Source organism: Mesoplodon densirostris, chromosome 20 (assembly GCF_025265405.1).
Source record: "Mesoplodon densirostris isolate mMesDen1 chromosome 20, mMesDen1 primary haplotype, whole genome shotgun sequence".
In the NCBI taxonomy this organism is placed as follows: Eukaryota; Metazoa; Chordata; class Mammalia; order Artiodactyla; family Ziphiidae; genus Mesoplodon; species Mesoplodon densirostris.
Window position 1 is genome coordinate 21019956 of NC_082680.1, and position 20444 is coordinate 21040399.

At 42.9% G+C, this 20444-nt stretch overlaps 1 protein-coding gene across 1 annotated transcript in view; it reads left to right on the forward strand.

The window, feature by feature from the left end:
- The first annotated feature begins 642 nt into the window (after nt 1-642).
- The window catches only part of LONRF1 (LON peptidase N-terminal domain and ring finger 1), a 45696-nt gene continuing 25894 nt past the window's right edge, over nt 643-20444 (forward strand). Inside the window, exons 1-4 of the mRNA XM_060085835.1 lie at nt 643-1428; nt 15578-15696; nt 16716-16838; nt 19814-19963. Of these exons, the coding sequence (XP_059941818.1) occupies nt 717-1428; nt 15578-15696; nt 16716-16838; nt 19814-19963 (1104 nt within the window). The 5' untranslated portion in view covers nt 643-716. The remainder of the gene's footprint in view (nt 1429-15577; nt 15697-16715; nt 16839-19813; nt 19964-20444) is intronic.

Here is a 20444-nt window from a genome sequence, read left to right on the forward strand (position 1 = left end):
ACCTGCTCTAGACTTGGGGAGTCACAAAGTCATCAGACTGACTTTGCGCGTTCCTAAGCCCTCTGCCTCTACGTGTCCATCTGTAACTTGGGCATAAACTGGAGAAAACGCAGATGAGCACGTACACTACACCGGGACGCTCCCAGAGGCCAGGAAGAGGGGGCGGGTCCCCACTCAGGTGGGCGTTTATGTCAGGGAAGGGTGGGCAGTTTGGGCCTCAGTCCCGCGAAGCCGGCCGCCCGGCAGGAGAGCACCCAGGAAGCAGGGACTAGGGGAAGTCCGCGGCAGGTGCGGGGTCGTCCGGCGGAGAAACCAGTGGGGCGAGGGAGGTCTGAGCTCCTTCGGGCTTTGTTCGGTTACAAGCCAGGCCCTTCTTCCGGAGAAGCCAATTAGATCCCCGCTGGGGGATCATCTGACCTCGCGTCTCCCGCCAGGAGGGGCTTCGGGAGGGGCTGGACAGGCGGTAGGCTTCTCGGGGACCCGGTCGCGGGGCGGGGGTTGGGGGGGGAGAGTGCGGGGGAGTCCCGGGCGCCTCCGCGCAGCCCGGTCCCGCCCCGCCCGCGCCCGCCAGGCCCCGCCCCCGGGGCTTCCCGGGCGCGCGCCGCCCCGCTGTGTCCGCGCGCCACGCCCCCCTGCTCGCGGGCCGCGTGCGGAGCCGCGCGCCCCGGAGGCTCCGGGACCGTGGCGGCGGGCGGCGGAGCAACCCTTTGCGGGCCATGTCTTCTCCGGTCGTAGCGAGGAGCTCCCAGGGAGAGAGCCAGGAGGCGGACCCCCGGCCGCGGAGCCGGGGCCGGTTCTGGGAAGTGGGCGGCGGCGGCGACCGGCTGGAGCGCGCGGCCGCGGAGTCGGAGCGCTGGGAGCTGCTGCTCCGCCGGGGCGAGCTGCTGGCGCTGGGCGGCCACCTGAAGGGAGCGCTGGAGACGTACGCGGCGGCGCTGCGCCGCGGGGCCCCGGTCAGGCCCGAGTGCCTCGGTACCCTGGTGGACTGCCTGGTGTTCAACTACCGGCTCCGCCACGGGCTGGGCTGGAGCGCGACCCCGGCGGAGGGCGCCCACCCCGGCGCCGGCGGGCTGCTCAGCTGCCTGGGCTGCCGGGGCTTCCTGAGCGAGCCGGTGACCGTGGCCTGTGGCCACAGCTACTGCCGCCGCTGCCTGCGGAGAGAGCTCCGCGCCCGCTGCCGCCTCTGCCGGGACCGGTTGCCGCCCGCCGCGGCCGCTGATGCTGAGGGGACCTCCCCGCGGCCGCCGCCTCTGGCCGCCGCCATCGCTGCCTCGGGCTTCAGGACCAGCGTCGTTCTCAACCACTTGGCCGAAAAGTGGTTCCCGGGCGAGCGGGAGAGAGCCCGGGCTGCCGGGCGTCTCGGGGAGCTGCTGCACCAGGGGCGCTACCGGGAGGCCCTGGCCGCCGCCTGCGAGGAGCTGCGAACAGGTGACCGCGCGGGCCCTGCGACCCCACCCTCCTTTCCCCGACGGGCGGGCGGGCGGCCACAAACTCGTCTACGCCCCCGGGAGGCTTCCCGAGGCGGGCTGCCGCTCGCGGGTCGGGTCTCGGGGTCCCGGAGGGTGTGGGAGGGGGCGGCGCCCCAGGGTGCTTCGGTCACAGTGGGGATCGCCCTCGAGCCGACTGTGACGCGGCGCGGGGTTCCCTCCGCTGCGGCCTGGCGCTGTGGCGGGCGCGCCCGGAGCGGCGCGGCGCGGGTGGCCGGGCGAGGCCGCCCGAGCGCGGGATGGGGAGGGAGTTGGGCGAGCCTGAGCGGCTGTTCTCTTCCTGCCGCGCTCTTTCCGGTAATTGGCCGCTCGGGCCGGGCCGGGTCCGCCACGGGGAGACGCCAGCCGGGGCGGGGAGAGGATCCACAGACGAGGCTGGGTGTGCAACATATACCTTGGTCTCCCACAAAAGTCACCGGGGCAATTGGAAACCGCTGGAGGCAGAATTGCATAAGCGGGGGGCGGGGGGGCGTTGTGTAACGGGTGACGTCCGGTGGGCGTGGCAGGAGCTCGGCGCCCGCACCCCGCACCCGGAGGCCCCGTGGGCCGCCGGGCTGCGGAGGTGCTCCGGGTTGTTCCAGTCTTAGCTGAAAACGCCTGCCGACCTGGTTCCTCTTGATGATTTCCCCCTGTGTGTGTCAGGGAGTGCTTATTTCAGAAGCACACGTGTGCTTACTTTCGAAAACACCTAGTTCACGGTAAAGATAAAGAGGCAGTCTCAGATCGAGTTCGTTGCCACGCTTGTTTCCCTTTCCACTCTTGATCAAGCTGTGGGGAAAAGGCCTTGAAGATCTTTTGTCTGTTTCTTCGCCTCCAAGAAGCAGTTTCGGCCTCCTAACTTAGGCTAGCACTTTTCTTTTTGGGCTGTGGAAGGGGACATTGCCGGAGTTAGTTCGCTGTGTAAAATTAATAGTTGTTCTTTAATTCGGTGTTTTTCTACCAGGGGGATTTTACTGCCCCCCTCCCCACCCCCAGGGGACATTATCTGGGGCAATATCTAGAGAGATTTTTGGCTGCCACCCCATGTGGGAGTGGTGCTGGTACATCTAGTGGGTAGAGGCCAGGGATGCTGCTCAACATCCAGTGATGCACGGGACAATCTCCCACACAAAGATCAGGCCCCAAATGTCAATTTTGTCACTGTTAAGCCTTGTATTAAGTAAGCATATTTCAAGACTAAGGTCTATACAGGCATGGAATAACACTTGGGGAAATAATCCCCAAGAAAACAGACTTCCAGAATATAAACTGAAGCTAAGTATGAGGTGCATTTATAAACTGTAACTGAGAGTATCTTGTTGTAGGTCTTTTACACTAAGTGCCCTGTCACTTTGAGCTAGTTAACTGTGTTGAGCTGTTTAATACCTTTAGAGTTCAAAGCACAAACTTGCCATATTTTCAGTATCTTTATGGGGAGTAGCAGTTATAAAATAGAATGATAGATCCAAAACAAAAGAGAACTATTTGGAATGCAAAATTCCAATAGAACTCAGCCTCTCTGGGTGAATAGAGTATGAATGGTGAAGTACAGACCATCTAGGACATGGTCCTCTTTTTTTTTTTTTTAATTTATTTATTTTTGGCTGCACTGGGTGTTTGTTGCTGCGCGCGGGCTTTCTCTAGTTGCGGCGAAAGGGGGCCACTCCTCGCTGTGGTGCGCGGGCCCCTCGCTGCGGTGCGCGGGCTTCTCACTGCGGTGGCTTCTCTTGTTGCGGAGCACCGGCTCTAGGCGCGCGGGCTTCAGTAGTTGTGGCACGTGGGCTCAGTAGTTGTGGCTCGCGGGCTCTCGAGCGCAGGCTCAGTAGTTGTGGCGCACGGGTTTAGTTGCTCCGCGGCATGTGGGATCTGCCCGGACCAGGGCTCGAACCCGTGTCCCCTGCATTGGCAGGTGGATTCTTAACCACTGCGCCACCAAGGAAGCCCGGTCCTTATTTTTTAAATGAAGCAGAAGCTGCAGCAGTGAAATGACTTGTCCACAGTCACACACAGGCAGCAACACCATGTCCTCCATTTCTCCTAAATGTTGGACCAGGGTTCATCCTACCGGTATAACTCATCCAATGAAAATGTTTAACATAAATTTCCAAGGAATTTTTTTGTCACTAGTGTAAAATAAAGGATGAAACTTCCTGACAGTGCTATTCAGTATTAACGCCCAATGATTTAGTGGTTTGACCTCTTAAATTAGGCATTTCGTAAGAATTCAGGTCCTAATCCATGGAAGAACACGGAGTACATTTACTAATTAAGATTTAGTTTAATGTTCTATGACCAGTAATCTTTTAATTAAAGAATATTTGGGGCCTGGGGTTGAGGATATTATTTTTAACAGAAAAAGACTGAAAGATCTATTCTTTCTCCTTTTTTCAGTTTGCATAGACTGCACGTGGGAATTCTGTCCACTCAGCTGCTTAATTTTACTTTTGCAGGACTAGAACCCATGTCTCCTGACTTTCACCTCATCAGTCTGTTTTCCCCTCATTTTTAGGTCTTTCAAAAATCATTAATTCCATACTCAAAAATGTGTATGAATGGTACTAATGAGGATAACTTTTTTCATCCTTTGAATTTTTAGTGCAAAGTAGGAGGGAAAAAATCTTAGAGCTAACAAATTATAGTTGGTAAAGTACAGATATTATGTGTTTAACAGTTTATGGGCATAAATAAAAAAGGTTTAGTAGAGTTATAAATGTATTTGTACAGTTAAGCTTTAAATTTTTGAGAGCCAGGCATTTGAAATGTATTTATGTAATTATACAGCTGTAGTTACTTAAGATACTTTCATTATTGTTAACAATGGAAAAAGACCTTCACTATAATTTTTTGTATAATTCTTACAATGAAACAAGTAAATACTATTAACTAGAGAAAATAATCTAGTCTACAGTTAGCCCACACACATCCAAATTTAATCCCTGTCAACAAGAAAGGAAAGTTAGAAAACCTTTGCCAAAATCAGAACGTTCCCATTGAGATTACATAAGTGTCTGTTGAACTGAAATATATTTAGATAACATTTAATCCATTGATCTTTTGGTATTAACTCTCAGATGTTTCATAACTTTGTCTTTTTGGTATTCAAGGATATTATGTAAAAGTCTTCTGCATTGAACCTTTATACTTGAGTCTTTTGAAATAATGCAACTTTGCTGTGCTCTCTTATTTTTTTTCAATAAAGATTTTTTTCCCTTTTTGTTTTTAATTATTTTATTTTTGGCTGTGTTGGGTCTTCGTTGCTGCGCGCAGGCTTTCTCTAGTTGCGGCAAACAGAGGCTAACTCTTCATTGCGGTGCGCCGGCTTCTCATCGCAGTGGCTTCTCTTGCGAAGCATTGGCTCTAGGCATGCGGGCTTCAGTAGTTGTGGGCTTCAGTGGTTGTGTCACACGGGCTTAGTTGCTCCATGGCATGTGGGATCTTCCCGGACCGGGGATCAAACCCGTGTCCCCTGCATTGGCAGGTGGATTCTTAACCACTGTGCCACCAGGGAAGTCCCTCTTCCTTTTATTTTTAATGAATTTTTACACTGACTTGCCACTCTCCCCCCCAAAAGAACACCAACAGAACAGTATAATTTACAGTTTGAACTGGTTAAAATAAAATAAAGGTTGTAAGGAGGAGAATATTTTATTTGAAATACTTGGAGAAGGAAAGTTTTGTTTTGAATATTAATTATGTAGTCCTTGACTATTACCAAGTATTTTAAAATTCTTTGTCATTTCATTGTCATAAAGAATCCTGTGGAGTACCATTATCCTCAGAGGGAAATTGAGGCACCTAGGGTTAGAGAATGCAGTACAGCCTACTAGTTAGAGCTGTGCATGCTGGTGTCTGATGACCTGAGTTTGAATCCCAGCGAGGCCTCCACCTGCTCGCTGGCCTTGGGCCTGTGTCTGACCTCCCTGTTTCGCTTTCCTTATCTGAAAAGTGAGAATAGTGTCTACCTCATAGAAAGATAGCAACCATAACAACAGCCTAGGGCTGTTGTGAGAATTAAGAGTCAAAACATGTGAAGTGCTTTGAATGGTGCCTGATGGTTAAATACTCAGTAAATATTTAAAATATTTTTAAAATGTAAAATTTGTGCTCCAGCAAGAAGGTGATTTAGCTAAAATTGAAATCTAAATCTTACAATGTCAAGTCCTGCTCTTTTCTCTCTACCACATTAATATTACCAGAGTGAGGGTTAAATCCTGATTCTCGCCTGCATATGTTAATTAGTAGTAACATTTTAGCATACATCAATAAAATATAGACATTGCAAGGCTTATAAAAGGCTTTATATAAGGCGTTATATATAAGGCTTTACCTTATAAAAAGGTAAGTCAAATTATAGGTAGATACTGAATACATTTAAAGAAAATGTAAAGGGTTTTTAATATCTTAGTCAACTAGGTTAACATGAAGAGATTGGAATTTAATTCATCAGTAAACTTATATATGCCCTAACTTATTCTGCAAAGTACCTGAAACAGTAAACATTGACATTTATATGGTGCTTTAGACTTCACTGAGTATTTTCACTTCCATTATCTTAACTGATTCTTACAAAAGATCATGTGAGATAGGAGAGCATGTATTAGTACCCCTAATTCACAGATTAAAGAGCTCCAAGAATTTTAAGTGACTTTTTTAAAGGCAAATAAGTAACCAAATTAGAACTGAAGAAAAGAGCTCCAAGAATTTTAAGTGACTTTTTAAAGGCAAGCAAGCAACTGAGTTGCAACTGAAAGCAGAAATTGGGCATGTGAATATTGCTTCTAAGACTGAAGTTGATTTTAAAAATTAGCATATAAAACATAAATCTTAGGTGTTCTTGCTATTAATTTAACAAGTATTTATTCAGTGCTTACTGTATACTAGGCATTGTTTTAGATGCTGGCAATACAGAGGTGAGCAAAACCAAGTCCCTGTCCTTATAAAGTTTGTATTTCTTGTTTCTTTTAAAATTGCAGCAAATCGGTATTTACAGTATTGAAAATCACCAGAAAAGGGGCTTATTGCTTAACTGATTTCTAACAAACTGAGCCTATATCCAGTATATCTGTGATTCATCTTTCCTTTAATTCAGAAGTCACTTGAAGGATTTTTGCAGTGCCTCAGGGTTACTATAAAGATCAGTTATAACAGCTTATTCTTTTTTTTTTTTTTTTTTTTTTTGCGGTACACGGGCCTCTCACTGTTGTGGCCTCTCCCATTGTGGAGCACAGGCTCCGGACGCGCAGGCTCAGCGGCCATGGCTCACGGGCCCGGCCGCTCCGCGGCATGTGGGATCTTCCCGGACTGGGGCACGAACCCGTGTCCCCTGCGTGGGCAGGCAGACTCTCAACCACTGCGCCACCAGAGAAGCCCATATAACAGCTTATTCTTATTGTCACAGATGAAAAGGGGGGTATATAAATAACTCTTAAGCTCTGTCTTTTAAATAATTTCCATGTTTTGACTTTTTTAATTCATCAAATGATGAAAGATTTATCAAAACTCAGTTATCATAGATTTCTCATTATTTTTATATTAACCTTTGGTTTATTCAGAATTGTTTTTCTATTTAGTGGAATATTTCTAAGAGGCTTAGATATATTCAAGTGTAATTTTTAACAAATTTGTATAGTATTCTGCCTCTTACATTGTAAAGATACTTTTCAAAATTGTTATGTTTTACTGTAGAAGGTGAATAACTTAAGAGAACTCTAAAATGCAAGGCAGAAGTTTCTGTTAAGTTTTTTTCTTTTTCTTTGATAGGATAAGATCATTCTTTTCTTTTTTCTTTTTTTTTTTTTTTTTTTTTGCTTCCCCTCCTTTTGTCCAACCTGCGTTACTGATCCCTAAAGATATTTCTCATCCAGCTAAGGTTTATTTGGGTAAAAGAGGTAGAAAATACTCTTCTAATACCTTGTGTCAAGAGCTAATCTCATTTCTTTATCAACTTGTTTTGAAATATTTTGTAATATTAACAGTAACTGTTATTTATTGAACACTCTTGTGCCAGGCACTATGTTAACCGTTAACATGCACTATCTTATTTAGTCCACAAAACAGTCTTAACAGGTATCGCCAGCATTTTATAGGTGAGGAGACTGAAGTTCAAAGAGTTAGGTAAACTGTCCAAAGTGGATCTGGAGCCAGATCTTCTGAATCCAATGGTTATGATTTTAATTAGTATGCCAGACTACTATTCCTGGACTTTATTAATCAATCACTAACAACTTGTCAATTGGCAGCTCTCAGTTTAACTGTGATAACCAAGTTCTACCGTACTGAACATGACAAAGAAATAGAAGCAAAGAAATCTAGTATTTCAGTTAGCCATTGGAATTCCTCAAACAGCTCAACATATAAATATCTAAGAAAAAAGACACTCGACGAATACTTACACATGAACAATCTAAATAGCCAATAAATAGTTTTAAAGGTCAAACTCACTGAAAAAATGCACATTAAAATAATGATGCTGAGTGGCATGGACATATATACACTACCAAACGTAAAATAGCTAGCTAGTGGGAAGCAGCCACAGAGCACAGGGAGATCAGCTCGGTGCTTTGTGACCACCTAGAGGGGTGGGATAGGGAGGGTGGGAGGGAGGGAGACGCAGGAGGGAAGAGATACGGGAACATATGTATATGTATAACTGATTCACTTTGTTATAAAGCAGAAACTAACACACCATTGTAAAGCAATTATACTCCAATAAGATGTTAAAAAAATAATAATGATGCTATTTTCATTTGTGTTTTCCTAGGAAACAAATACACAGCTTCTGGGAGTGTAAAATAAAGTTTTATAAAAGAAGGGTGAGCAGAATGTATTGAGGACTATATATCTATATAACTTTCTACACAGTCACTCAACTTTATAGAAAATAACCAAGGAAATAAACTGATATGTAAAAGCTTATAGATATATGTTCATTGCAGTATAGCAAGGAGCTATATAGTAATGAATTTTTATATTAGCAAAAATTAGAAGTAATAGGGAATTTTTAAGTAGATGGTATACATAGTGGAATAGTTTGCAACCATTAAAAATCTTGTGGATATAATTACATTGACAGAAAAAGCAGATTATACACAGTATATATGGTATATTTTATAAAACTGTACATTAAAAATGTAATCTACACAAACATAAAAAGTACAGGTTATATGCCAATACTGGTTATTTCTCAATTCATGAGAGCATGAATTGAGGAACTTCAGGGGACAGATTTTAATGAATTTCTTTGTGGTGGGAAAAGGATTTTTAATTCTTAATTTTCTGTATTTTTCAAAGTTTAAATATTTTATAACTTTTGTTATTCAAAACAAGTTTCTTGAAGATGAAATAAATGATGTGTACACTCCTATTACTACCCATCACTTACTGGAAAACAGATGAGGAATCACCACTCTGGAGAACTCTCCCTCCACAGCCCATGTGGGGCCTTGGACAACTTAAAACTAGTTTCCTCATTGTAGCAGAATTTTATTTGTCTTTTTACTTGACTAATGACTCACAATATTACTGGGTTGAAGAGAAGAGAAATTGAGGGCATGAATTGAGGAGCTCAAGGGGACAGATTTTAATGAATTTCCCCTGGTTCAGCAAACATTTATCAAAGCCAGGATTTGAGGATACAGAGACAGTAAATAATGGAGGGAGCTCAAAAACAGATTTTTAAAATTAAATAAATGCTGCTTGCATACAGTAAAGGAACACAATCATAATAGCAAACACTTAAAATAGTGCTTAAAATATACCAAGCCCTGTTCTAAGTACTTTGCACACATTCTCTCTCTCTCTCTCTCTCTCTCTCTCCCCCCTCTCTCCCCCTCCCTCCCTCCCTCCCTCTCTCTCTCTCTCTCCCTCCTTCTCTCCCTCTCCCCCTCCCTCTCCCCCTCCCTCTCCCCCTCCCTCTCCCCCTCCCTCTCCCCCTCCCTCTCCCCTCCCCCTCTCCCCCCTCTCCCTCTCCCTCCTTCCCCCTCCCTTCCTCCCCCCCTCCCTCCCTCTCCCTCTCCCCTCCCTCTCCCTCTCTCTCCCCCCCTCCCTCTCCCTCCCCCCCCCCCCGTTATTAGCATAGAGGTGAACAGCAAGAACTCTGGATCCAGGCAGCTGGAGGTAGCATCTAGAATCCACCACTTGCAAGCTGTTTGATCTTGGGCAAATTACTTAAACTCTCTGTACCCAGTTTCTTTTTTTTTTTTTTTTTTTTTTTTTTTTCTTTTTTTTTTCTTTTTGCGGTATGTGGGCCTCTCACTGTTGTGGCCTCTCCCGTTGCGGAGCACAGGCTCCGGATGCGCAGGCCCAGCGGCCATGGCTCACGGGCCCAGCCGCTCCGCGGCATATGGGATCCTCCCAGACCGGGGCACGAACCCGTATCCCCTGCATCGGCAGGCGGACTCTTAACCACTTGCGCCACCAGGGAGGCCCCCCCAGTTTCTTTATCTATAAAAATGTGGACAGTGTTATACCCACAGGATTGTTCTGAAGGTTGTAAATTATTTAGAACAGTACATAGTTTGTTGTTGTTATCAAATAACTGTATTAGCTGAAAAAAAATCATCTCACGTAACTTAAATTCTTGCCCTTTGCTTCTTTGTGTATATTTTTGCTTTAAAGAAGTCTGCTTAGTGCATCGCAATGGGAGATCAGCTCGGCGCTTTGTGTCCACCTAGAGGGATGGGATGGGGAGGGTGGGAGGGAGACGCGAGAGGGAGGGGATACGGGGATATACGTATACGTATAGCTGATTCACTTTGTTATACAGCAGAAACTAATACAACATTGTAAAGCAATCATACTCCAATAAAGATGTTTAAAAAAAAACAGTCTGCCTAAAACCTAAAATTAGTTCAGTTCTTCCCTTTGGGGTAGTTTTGTTTGTTTGTTTGTTTTTGCGGTACGCGGGCCTCTCACTGTTGTGGCCTCTCCCGCCGCGGAGCACAGGCTCCGGACACGCGGGCTCAGCGGCCATGGCTCACAGGCCTAGCCGCTCAGCAGCATGTGGGATCTTCCCGGACCGGGACACGAACCCGTGTCCCCTGCATCGGCAGGCGGACTCTCAACCACTGTGCCACCAGGGAAGCCCTAAATTTTTAACTTTATATTGGAGTACAGTTGATTAACAATGTGTTAGTTTCAGGTGTATAGCAAATTGATTCAGTTATACATATATCTATTCTTTTTCAAATTCTTTTCCCATTTAGGGTATTACAGAATATTGAGTAGAGTTCCCTGTGCTATACAGTAGGTCCTTGTTGGTAATCTATTTTAAATATAGTAGTGTGTATATGTCAATCCCAAACTCCCAATTTATCCCTCCCCCCGCCTTTCCCCTTTGGTAACCATAAGTTTGCTTTCTAAGTCTGTGATTTCTAAGTTTCTGTTTTGTAAATAAGTTCATTTGTATCATTTTTTTTTAGATTCCACATCTAAGCGATATCATACGGTATTTGTCTTTCTCTGACTTCCTTCACTTAGTATGATAATCTCTAAGGTCAATCCATGTTGCTGCAAACGGCACTGTTTCATTCTTTTTTATAGCTGAGTAGTATTCCATTGTATGTATGTACCACATCTTCTTTACTCATTCATCTGTCAGTGGACATTTAGGTTGTATTCCCTGTCCCGGCTGTTGTAAATAGTGCTGCAGTGAACATTGGGGTGTATGTATCTTTTCAAATTACCGTTTTCTCTGAATATATGCCCAGGAGTGGGATTGCTGGATGGTATGGTAATTCTATTTTTAGTTTTCTGAGGAACGTCCATACTGTTCTCCATAATGGTTGTACCAATTTACATTCCCACCAACAGTGTAGGAGGGTTCCCTTTTCTCCACATCCTCTCCAGCATTTATTGTTTGTAGACTTTTTGATGATGGCCATTCTGATTGGTGTGAGGTGATACGTCATTGTAGTTTTCATCTGCATTTCTCTAATAATTAGCCTTGTTGAACATCTTTTCATGTGCCTCTGGGCGTCTGTATGTCTTCTCTAGAGAACCATCTATTGAGATCTTCTGCCCATTTTTTGATAGGGTTGCTTGTTTTTTTGATATTGAGCTGTATGAGCTGTTCCTAGATTTTGGAGATTAATCCCTTGTCTGTTGTTCATTTGCAAATATTTTCTTCCATTCTGTGGGTTGTCTTTTCATTTTGTTTATGGTTTCCTTTGCTGTGCAAAAGTTTATGAGCTTAATTAGGTCCCATTTGCTTATTTTTGTTTTTATTTCCATTACTCTAGGAGGCGGATCTAAAAAGATATTGCTGCAATTTATGTCAGAGTGTTATGCCTATGTTTTCTTCTAAGAGTTTTATAGTATCAGGTCTTACATTTAGGTCTTTCATCCATTTTGAGGTCATTTTTGTGTATGGTGTTAGAGAATGTTCTAATTTCATTCTTCTACCTTTAGCTGTCCAGTTTTCCCAGCACCATTTATTGAAGAGACTGTCTTTTCTCCATTGTATAGTCTTGCCTCCTTTGTCGTCGATTAATTGACCATAGGTGGACAAAAACTCAAGTTTACAGCTGAGGAAACTGAGGTACAGAGGGGTTTGCCAACTTGCCCCGGTTCACAGCGAGTGAGTGGAGGAGGCAGAAGTTGAACCCAGGCAGTCTGGCTTCCAGGCTCATGCTCTGAATTCTTATGGGATGCTGAGTAGCAGCAGACGCAAAGGAAAGCATCCTGGAGAAGAGACTGGTGCGCTGAGTCTTACTGGATTAGAAAAAGTTATCCAGACCGAGGGGAGTTGGGTTGAGGTGGTCTCACAAAGAATGATAAGGAGGAAGCTCTGTGAAGAAAGGAGGAGATGTGAAGTCGAGTGGCATGCATGGGGCTGAGTGAGTAGCTAGGTCTTGTTGGAGTCAAGTGGGAGGCTCACAACGATGGGAAATAAGGCTGGAGAGATGGGCAGGACCCAAGCAGGGAGAAACTTGGATGTTGTGCTCAATGCCTATTCATCTGTGGATGGTGAGGATATAGGTAAAACTGGAGGCAGGGGGTGCAGTCGATATTCTGGAAGCCAAAACTAAGGCAATTAGCAGTAGGATTGGAAGAGACCAGGGATGGATTTGGGAGATATTAGAGGAGGTAAAATTGACCACGGTTAAGAGTTTGATTTGGGACGTCAGTGTTACTAACAGAATATAGTGACCAGACACCTTTTTTGGGGGGTGGGGTGTGAGACGTGTACTGAACTTGAGGAAGAACACAGCAGGCTGTTGGAAATCTGACGCACCTGGAGGTAGAATGAGACAATTAGGTGTGGGATTTAAATCACGCTCAGTACACTTAGCCCCAACCCCATCTTTATACTTCTTCATTTTTCCAACAAACTGAGTCTGTAATGTGCCAGGCACTGCATACCTGCAGCTGTGGACTGAGAGGCAGGCCCTCCTGGTGGCCTGTGCAGTGAGGTGACTAGTTCGTTCCAGCGTCCGCAGGGCCAGGTAGGGAGCAGACAGTAAATGTTTGTCGCCTGTTTCACACCTGAGTTAATCCCACACACGCCAGGCTGATGGCGGGTTTTTTTCCCAAAAGTGGACACGGAGGGCAGACATCCTGTATCCTTAGGCTATTCGAAGGGCCTCAATTAGTGCATTTGGCTCTTTTTCTGAATTAAGAAGGATCTGCAGGAAATAAATGGGGTGGCCCTCATCTCTTTTAAAACATATTGGAGAGTGTGAACTCAATTGATGAGGTGGGTTTTCCCCCCCCAAACAGAGTCATTCAAATGTAGTCCATTGACATTTGAAGTTCTCAATAAAAACATGACCTATGAGGATTTGGGGAGCAAGAGTTTTAAAATATGATCCTCTTCTCATCTCTTCATGGGGTCCACCTCTTTTCTAATCCCAGTAGACACTAGCTTTCCAGGGAGTCTGGATAGCCTGAGTGCTTCTGTGTTGAGATGAGAGGGGCACAGTCCTTTCTTGCTTCCCTCAGAGGGGAGAAGCATTGTAGATTGACTGGGTGCTTTAAAGGCGGAGGTCTCCTCCGCCCCTTCCCTCAGTGCTGCCCTAGAGAAGCTGCGTAAAGGGCACCGCTGAGCAGCGAGGCCTTGATCAGAGGGTGCGTTACTCACGAGGTCCGAATGTGTACTACGTCAAGTGTCATGCCATGGGGACTTGCTGTAAAAAACATGTGAGAAGATAAAAAGCCCAGTGAGGGATCCGTGTGTGGAGTGGGCTGCTTGTTGTGACCGTGAACCCCCTGTCTCTGGAGGTGCTGGAGCACAGGCGGGGCCCCAAGGATGCTGTTGGGAGCACCCAGCTGTGCACGTCCTGGTCACCGTCCTCTCCAGCTCAAGGGTAGTGACTGCTTGCTCCTTGGACTGGTCTGGCACACGTTGCTCTGTTTCCCCAACTCCAGTTGTGCTTGTGAAATCAGGATCATATGGTGCCATTTCACAAGAAAATAGAATTTTCTAATGAGACTGTAAAGCTCCTCGAAGACATGGATAAAGTAAAATCTTTTAAACCCCCTCAGGGTCTAGCTTGGTGCTAGAACTCTTCATTCTTGATTGATTAATCCCATGGAGCTTTCAGTTTCTATGCGTTTTTGTTCAAAGATAATGATTTACAATTATATTGCTTTAAGAAACAAAAGATGGAATATGCCAGATGTGTCTTTTTCTACTGAGGAAGTAAGAAATATTTTCATGAAATATTAATTTTATTCTTGAAAATTTTTTCATTGGTAAAAATCTGAGGGAACAATATAATTCGGGTTCTCAAGTACCAGCAACTGAAAAAGGCCTGTCTCTAATTTAATTGTTAAATCTAGATTTATCTGTAGAAAAGCAATGATTTAAAAACTAGAGTAGGGACTTCCCTAGTGGTGCAGTGGTTAAGAATCCGCCTGCCACAGGTTCGAGCACTGGTCCGGGAAGATCCCACATGCTGCAGAGCAACTAAGCCTGTGCGCCACAACTACTGAGCCTGCGCTCTAGAGCCCGCGATCCACAGCTACTGAAGCCCACATGCCTAGAGCCCGTGCTCCACAACAAGAGAAGCCACCACAATGAGAAGCCCACACATCACAAGGAAGAGTAGCCCCCGCTCACTGCAACTAGAGAAAGCCCACGCGCAGCAACAAACACCCAGTGCAGCCAAAAATAAATAAATTTATTTTTTTAAAAAAGTAAATCAGGGAGCTATTAATGAGTTTTGTTTTATTATAGTTTTTTTTTTTGGATGAGGCGTTATGGGTCTTTACACCCTTCCCACAATGAAAGGTTTGTTTTATAAGCATACATTTTGGAAGCCTCCAAAGATGAATAGCTTTCAAAGAAGAGTCAAGTTATGTCATCTGTAGATGTACGATGTACTAAAAATTAGTTTCTGGCCTAGACTTCAGTTTTACAATCTTATGTACCTGCAGTAATTGATTGTAGTATCATAAATGAACCAACTAAGTGTCTGAAATTTTGAGTGCAATTGGATACTAGTTTAGTTTCTCAAGTAGTGATGGACAACATAGTGAAATTATCAACAAAGCTTTTTTCCCTCAAATATTTGAAATTAAATCTGTCTGGAGACTGTCCAATACTACTTTTGCTAATGGCAGGAATTAAAATTTTTTCCCTCTTAAAAAAGCTGACTCTTATCAACCCATTTCCTCCAGAAGCAGGATCACTGTACTCTCCTTAGACCGTGCCTTGGTCAGTCTTTGTAACTGTGGGATCCCATGTGCAGTGGTTTCACATATGGTCATTTATAAATAGGATTTCAGAATTGTTATGAAAAAGTAAGATTTACCACAAAAAGGCAAATCTTCTAAACATCTAAGACATAAGTCTTTTAAATTTTAACAGAATGACCTATTTTAAGAAAACATTTTCTTAGGGATGATTATTCATATTATAAAAATATTTTCAGTTTTTTTAAAAAGCATAATTTCCTCCACTAAAATAATCTACTCATAAGGATTTGATATAAATTATAAATTGTAACATACTAGTGGGTTGCACCTGTACAGTGCTTGGTTCACTGCCTTTGCTTTGGTGGTTACTGACTAGAATCACTGAGTCAGTTCTTTATCTAGTATGATGTATTTTGTGGGTCATACAGTAATCTTTTAAAAATAATCAAACCTTCATAGTATATTTATTTCAGAGCCCAGCGACTTGACTCTGAAAATTTACAGAGCTGAATCATATGCTGGTCTGCGAGAGTTTAAAGCAGCCATAGAAGATTTAAATGCAGTTCTCTTTCAACTGCCAAATTGGCCTGAGGTAAAATTACTGTCTTACATTTGCATACATTTACAAATTTCAACTGCAGGGACTATGCATTCAGTTATGGTTATAAGTTATAATGGAATGGATTGGGTGATTCTTTAAATAAAATATAGAGTTCTAGAAATCTAAGGTCAGTATTTTGAGTGGATGAATATCATGACAGTTTTTTAAACTATAAGAAACCTTTGTCTCCTAACCAAAGAACAACCTGAATTCAAGGCACAGAAAAAAAGACTTTAATATACAGCATTTCCTCCAAGAGACATAACTGGCCCTATTGCAGAGCTGGATCCAAACTGGTGATCAATGGAGGAGGTTTTATCAACGGAAAGAGAAGAGGTCCTTGTGGCTGAACAGTTGACTGAGGCATTGTGATGGGAACTGGATGGTTAGGCTGTGGTTTACTGTGGTAGATGGGGTCAGAGGAGGTTGCCTTGCCCATGCTGTTTTAAAAAAAGACTTGTGGCATGTATATAATATATAATCAGTTTACTCTTTCTCCTTTTCATCAAACTGCCAAGGCAAATTAGTCCATCTCCCATATATATTCTTTAAGCTAGAAGTCATTTTTTAATGTGACTTTTTCCTCCATTCAAAGCTGTGCCTTTGAGGACAGTATAGTAAGGATGCTCTAAAAGTTATAAACTAATAAGGAAAATGATTCAAAATCCCATGATGGCATGACTGGTTAGTACAAGTCCAATGAATGTTAAGAGGGGAAATGATTGTACGGACAGCTTTACAACTGTTAAAAAGAAAGAACCCTCTGGACTTATCACTGAAGGGATATAATGAGAAATGTGGTTTTGAAGTCATTTTCTGGGCCTCAGCTCCCCCGTAGGTGCCTCTCCAGGGCAGGGTGTAAATATGCCTTTAGAATGCTTGGGCCTCCTCAGTCAGAGTTTCAAAATGAGTATTTCCAAGCAGACTTTTTTTTTGTTTTCCCCTTGATACTGATTTTTTTAAAAAACAATTCCATCCATAAAAGTCGTGTTTATGTGCTTTTATTGAAGGTCTACTTCAGGAAAGGAAAAGTCCTCCACGATGCTGGTTTTTTAGGTGATGCCTTACAACTGTTTCTTCAGTGCTTAGCGCTTGATGAAGATTTCGCACCTGCAAAGCTAGAAGTAGAAAAGGTAATCAGTTTACCAACTATAATACTTCAAGGTGGGGCTACGACACAGGTCTTTTTACAAATGCCAATTAGAATCTTGGGTAAGAACATAAGGAGTGTCCATAAGTCAAATTCAGGAGCAATTTGACAAGTAGTTTTCAGGCTTATATTCTTATTAGCATACTGAATTCTTACCGAAATCAAAACATTTCATTCAGAGATAGTTAAATGCATTCTTTTTGCCTAGTTAAACTTAGATGTTCTCTAATGGTTTGTCCCATGGGAGCCAGACTAATGACCCTTCATTAAACATTGTTGTCACGACGTTCCTGCTCAGGAATTTTTATTGGCTTCCTTTGCCTTTCATTTCAGGTCTCAACTTTGCTCGCTTTCCACGGTTGCCAGTAGTGTAGTGTTGCCCCACTCAATTTGTTTTGCCTTAATATTCTCAGGACTGCATACATCCCTGACCAAAGTTTGTTCAGTGATGTGTCAGTAGGTGTTAATTAAAAGGAAAAAGGGAAGGGGGTTCTCCGATCAAATGACTTTGGAAAACATTGGGTTGAACCAAACAGATTTCTTCGGATTTTGTCAAGAGTTTTTGCTTTGCTAGCATGACAACAGCATTCAGCTTTTGCCAGATTTACCCACAGAGCATCTGGGATGACTAGAGTCTTTGAAAAATGTTTTGGGAAAATCTACCCTAATATAATTTCAGTGCCCTGTCATGACGCTCCCCTCGATGTCCCCCAAAGATGCCACATTATTTATTACCTTCATAGTGTTTCTCAGAGTGCGGCTTTTTTCCAGAATCATCTCGGGTGCATGGTAAACACAGAGATTCCTGGGCCCTACCGCAGACCTTTGGAATTAGAATCTCCGGAATTGGAGCATAGTTTAACAAGCACCTTGGGAGATTCTTATGTACCTTGAAGTATGAGAATTTTGAAATTTTTCTCAGATTCCAAATGCCTTATGAATACAGCTAACATTGCTATATCCTCTATAAGGTTTTTTTGCATACATGTTCTAGCCCACTGATTTAACAAAAAATGGTTTACTGTTATGTGTTTTCTGACTGTTCTCTCTTTGCTAGAGTGATCACCCTGGTGAGATTGCAGACTTTTTAAGGGTTTATGATTTTGCATTTTCCATGCTGCTGGATATCCTTATACTTCTGTAAATATTTGTTTGTTCATTAATAAGGTCAGGTGAATACAAAATACCTACTGCCTTGAAATATTTATTTTTCCTCAGTATTTTTTTTTGTAAATTGTGGTATAATTTACATACAATAAAATGCATAGATTTTACAGTTCAGTGAGTTTTGAGAAATTATACAGTCATGTAACAGCACCCCAATCAAGATATAGAATATTTCCATCATCCTAGAAAGTTCCCTCATCTCCTTTCTAGCAAATCCCCGATCTCCCTGCTTCCAGAGGCAACTACCATTCAGATTTCTATCACCATAGAATAGTTTTGCTATTCTAGAACTTCGTATACATGGAATCATACAGCATATACTCTTTTGCTCAACATAATGTTTTTGAGATACATCCAGTAATTTTTTTCTTTTTTATTGTTTACCAAGTATCCCATTGTATGAACACACCACAGTTTGTGATATTCACAGTTACTGGCAATTTTCATTTGGATTGTTTCCAGTTGCTGCTATGGACATTCTTATACAAGTCATTTTGTGGACATACGTTTTTATAGCTCTTCGGTAAATACCTAGGAGTGGAGTTGCTGTGTTCTAGGATGGATGTGTGTTTAATACCTTTTTTTAAAATCGGGAAATGTAAAACCATACCCAAATTTTAAAATGTTTGTTCATTAGATGGGGTATTGCTTGAGCACATACAGATACACACACTTTTGTTTACACTGTACATATTTCCTTTTTAATTACATTGTAAAGACTCATGAAAAATTCTGATTTTTGTGTATTGAGAGACAGTACAGCTGAAAAGCCAAACCTCCAAATTGAGGCTTTAAGAAATCGTCTGCTGTACATATACACGCAGCTTATTTGACAAGCAAACAAATTCGAATCCCTCTCATTTCCCTGTAGCCAAGTTCTTCCTCCGTCTTCGCCACCCTGTTTCCTTGAGAGTTTTAGACATATTCCTGAGAGAAACACCCGAGATTCTGATACTGCAGCTGCCATTTGGTGCCACAATTAATGCTGGGCAGTGGTGACTGACTGTGCAGGTCACTTGTTCAGGGAGAAACTACACTCAGTGTAAACACATGGAATTTTAGAGTTTTGTAGTTAAAGGTCCAAGTTCACAAAAACACTCTTACGTCCACCTTAAAATATACATAGGGATGAACCATGAACTATTCTGACAGGACAGGACTCACTGATGTTCAAAGGTAATATTTTCCGCTTCTCTTAAGATCTCTTCTTTCTACAAACCTCGTATTAACACGTCAACCTTGGACTTCCCTGCCCGTCCAGTGGTTAAGACTCTGTGCTTCCAATGCAAGGGGCACAGGTTTGATCCCTGGTCGGGGAACTAATAAGATCCCACATGCCTTGGGGTGCGGCTAAAATAAATAAATAAAACGTCAACCTTTACCTTGGGTACCTTCTCAGGCTACCAAACTCAACACCCCGTGCCTTCCTTTTGAATCATTTATTTGAGGTGATTTGACCCCACTGAGGGACACCTTGGTTTTATAAGACTTTTTAATCAATATGGAAGTTCTGCTTTTTACTTAACCTGTTCCTTCCCTGCTCATTAAAAATAAAGTTGGCTACAAGTTTTCTTTCTTTTTCTTTTAAACTGATGGATAGCTGACTCGGAATATTATATTAGTTCTAGGTGTATGATATAGTAATTTGATATTTTTGTAGATTATACTCCATATGAAGTTATTTGCTACAAATTTCCCCCAAATTCTTAAATATTAGGTAACTTTATATTAAATTATCCTCAACCAAATATTTTGTATTTTTCATTACTTTTTATAATATTTCTCTTACAGATTTTATGTGATTTATTATCACCTGAAAACTTAAAAGAAGGCCTGAAGGACTCTTCCTGGAGTTCATTACCATGTATTAAAAACAAACCTTTTGGTTTTCCTTCAGTAATAGAAGAGTCTCACTGTGCCAGTGAGCTTAGCCCAGAGCAGGTAAGGGGGTGAGTAAAGACAATCATGGGCCTAGTGTATCCATTTCTTTACAAGTTAAGATCTTCTCTTTCTAGTTTCAAGTACTAAAATCTGTTTAGGTACTTTCAACCTAGTAAGTGTTGTCTTAATAGAATTTCATCTGTGGCCTTTTATTTTATACTGAAAACTTTTATGTAAAGTATATGCTCATTAATCACAAATTTAGGTCATTCAATGTCAGAAAACTTTCAGTCTCTTGGAAAATATAGAACATTGTATTTATTTCAGTTTCCTTGGAGTAGGAACTATATTAGCATAACTGCTTTAACCTTATTATGATGTAAGCCAGCTTGATGTCCAGGGCTATCTAAGTACTGGCAAAAATCACTTACTTGCCAGGGTTTTAGAATTAAAAGTTGGTGCTGTTTAAATGAACAATAAAATGAACATTTTAAAACATCAAAATTTCAGTTTGGTTCTGGCGAGAATAAGGATAGTAAAG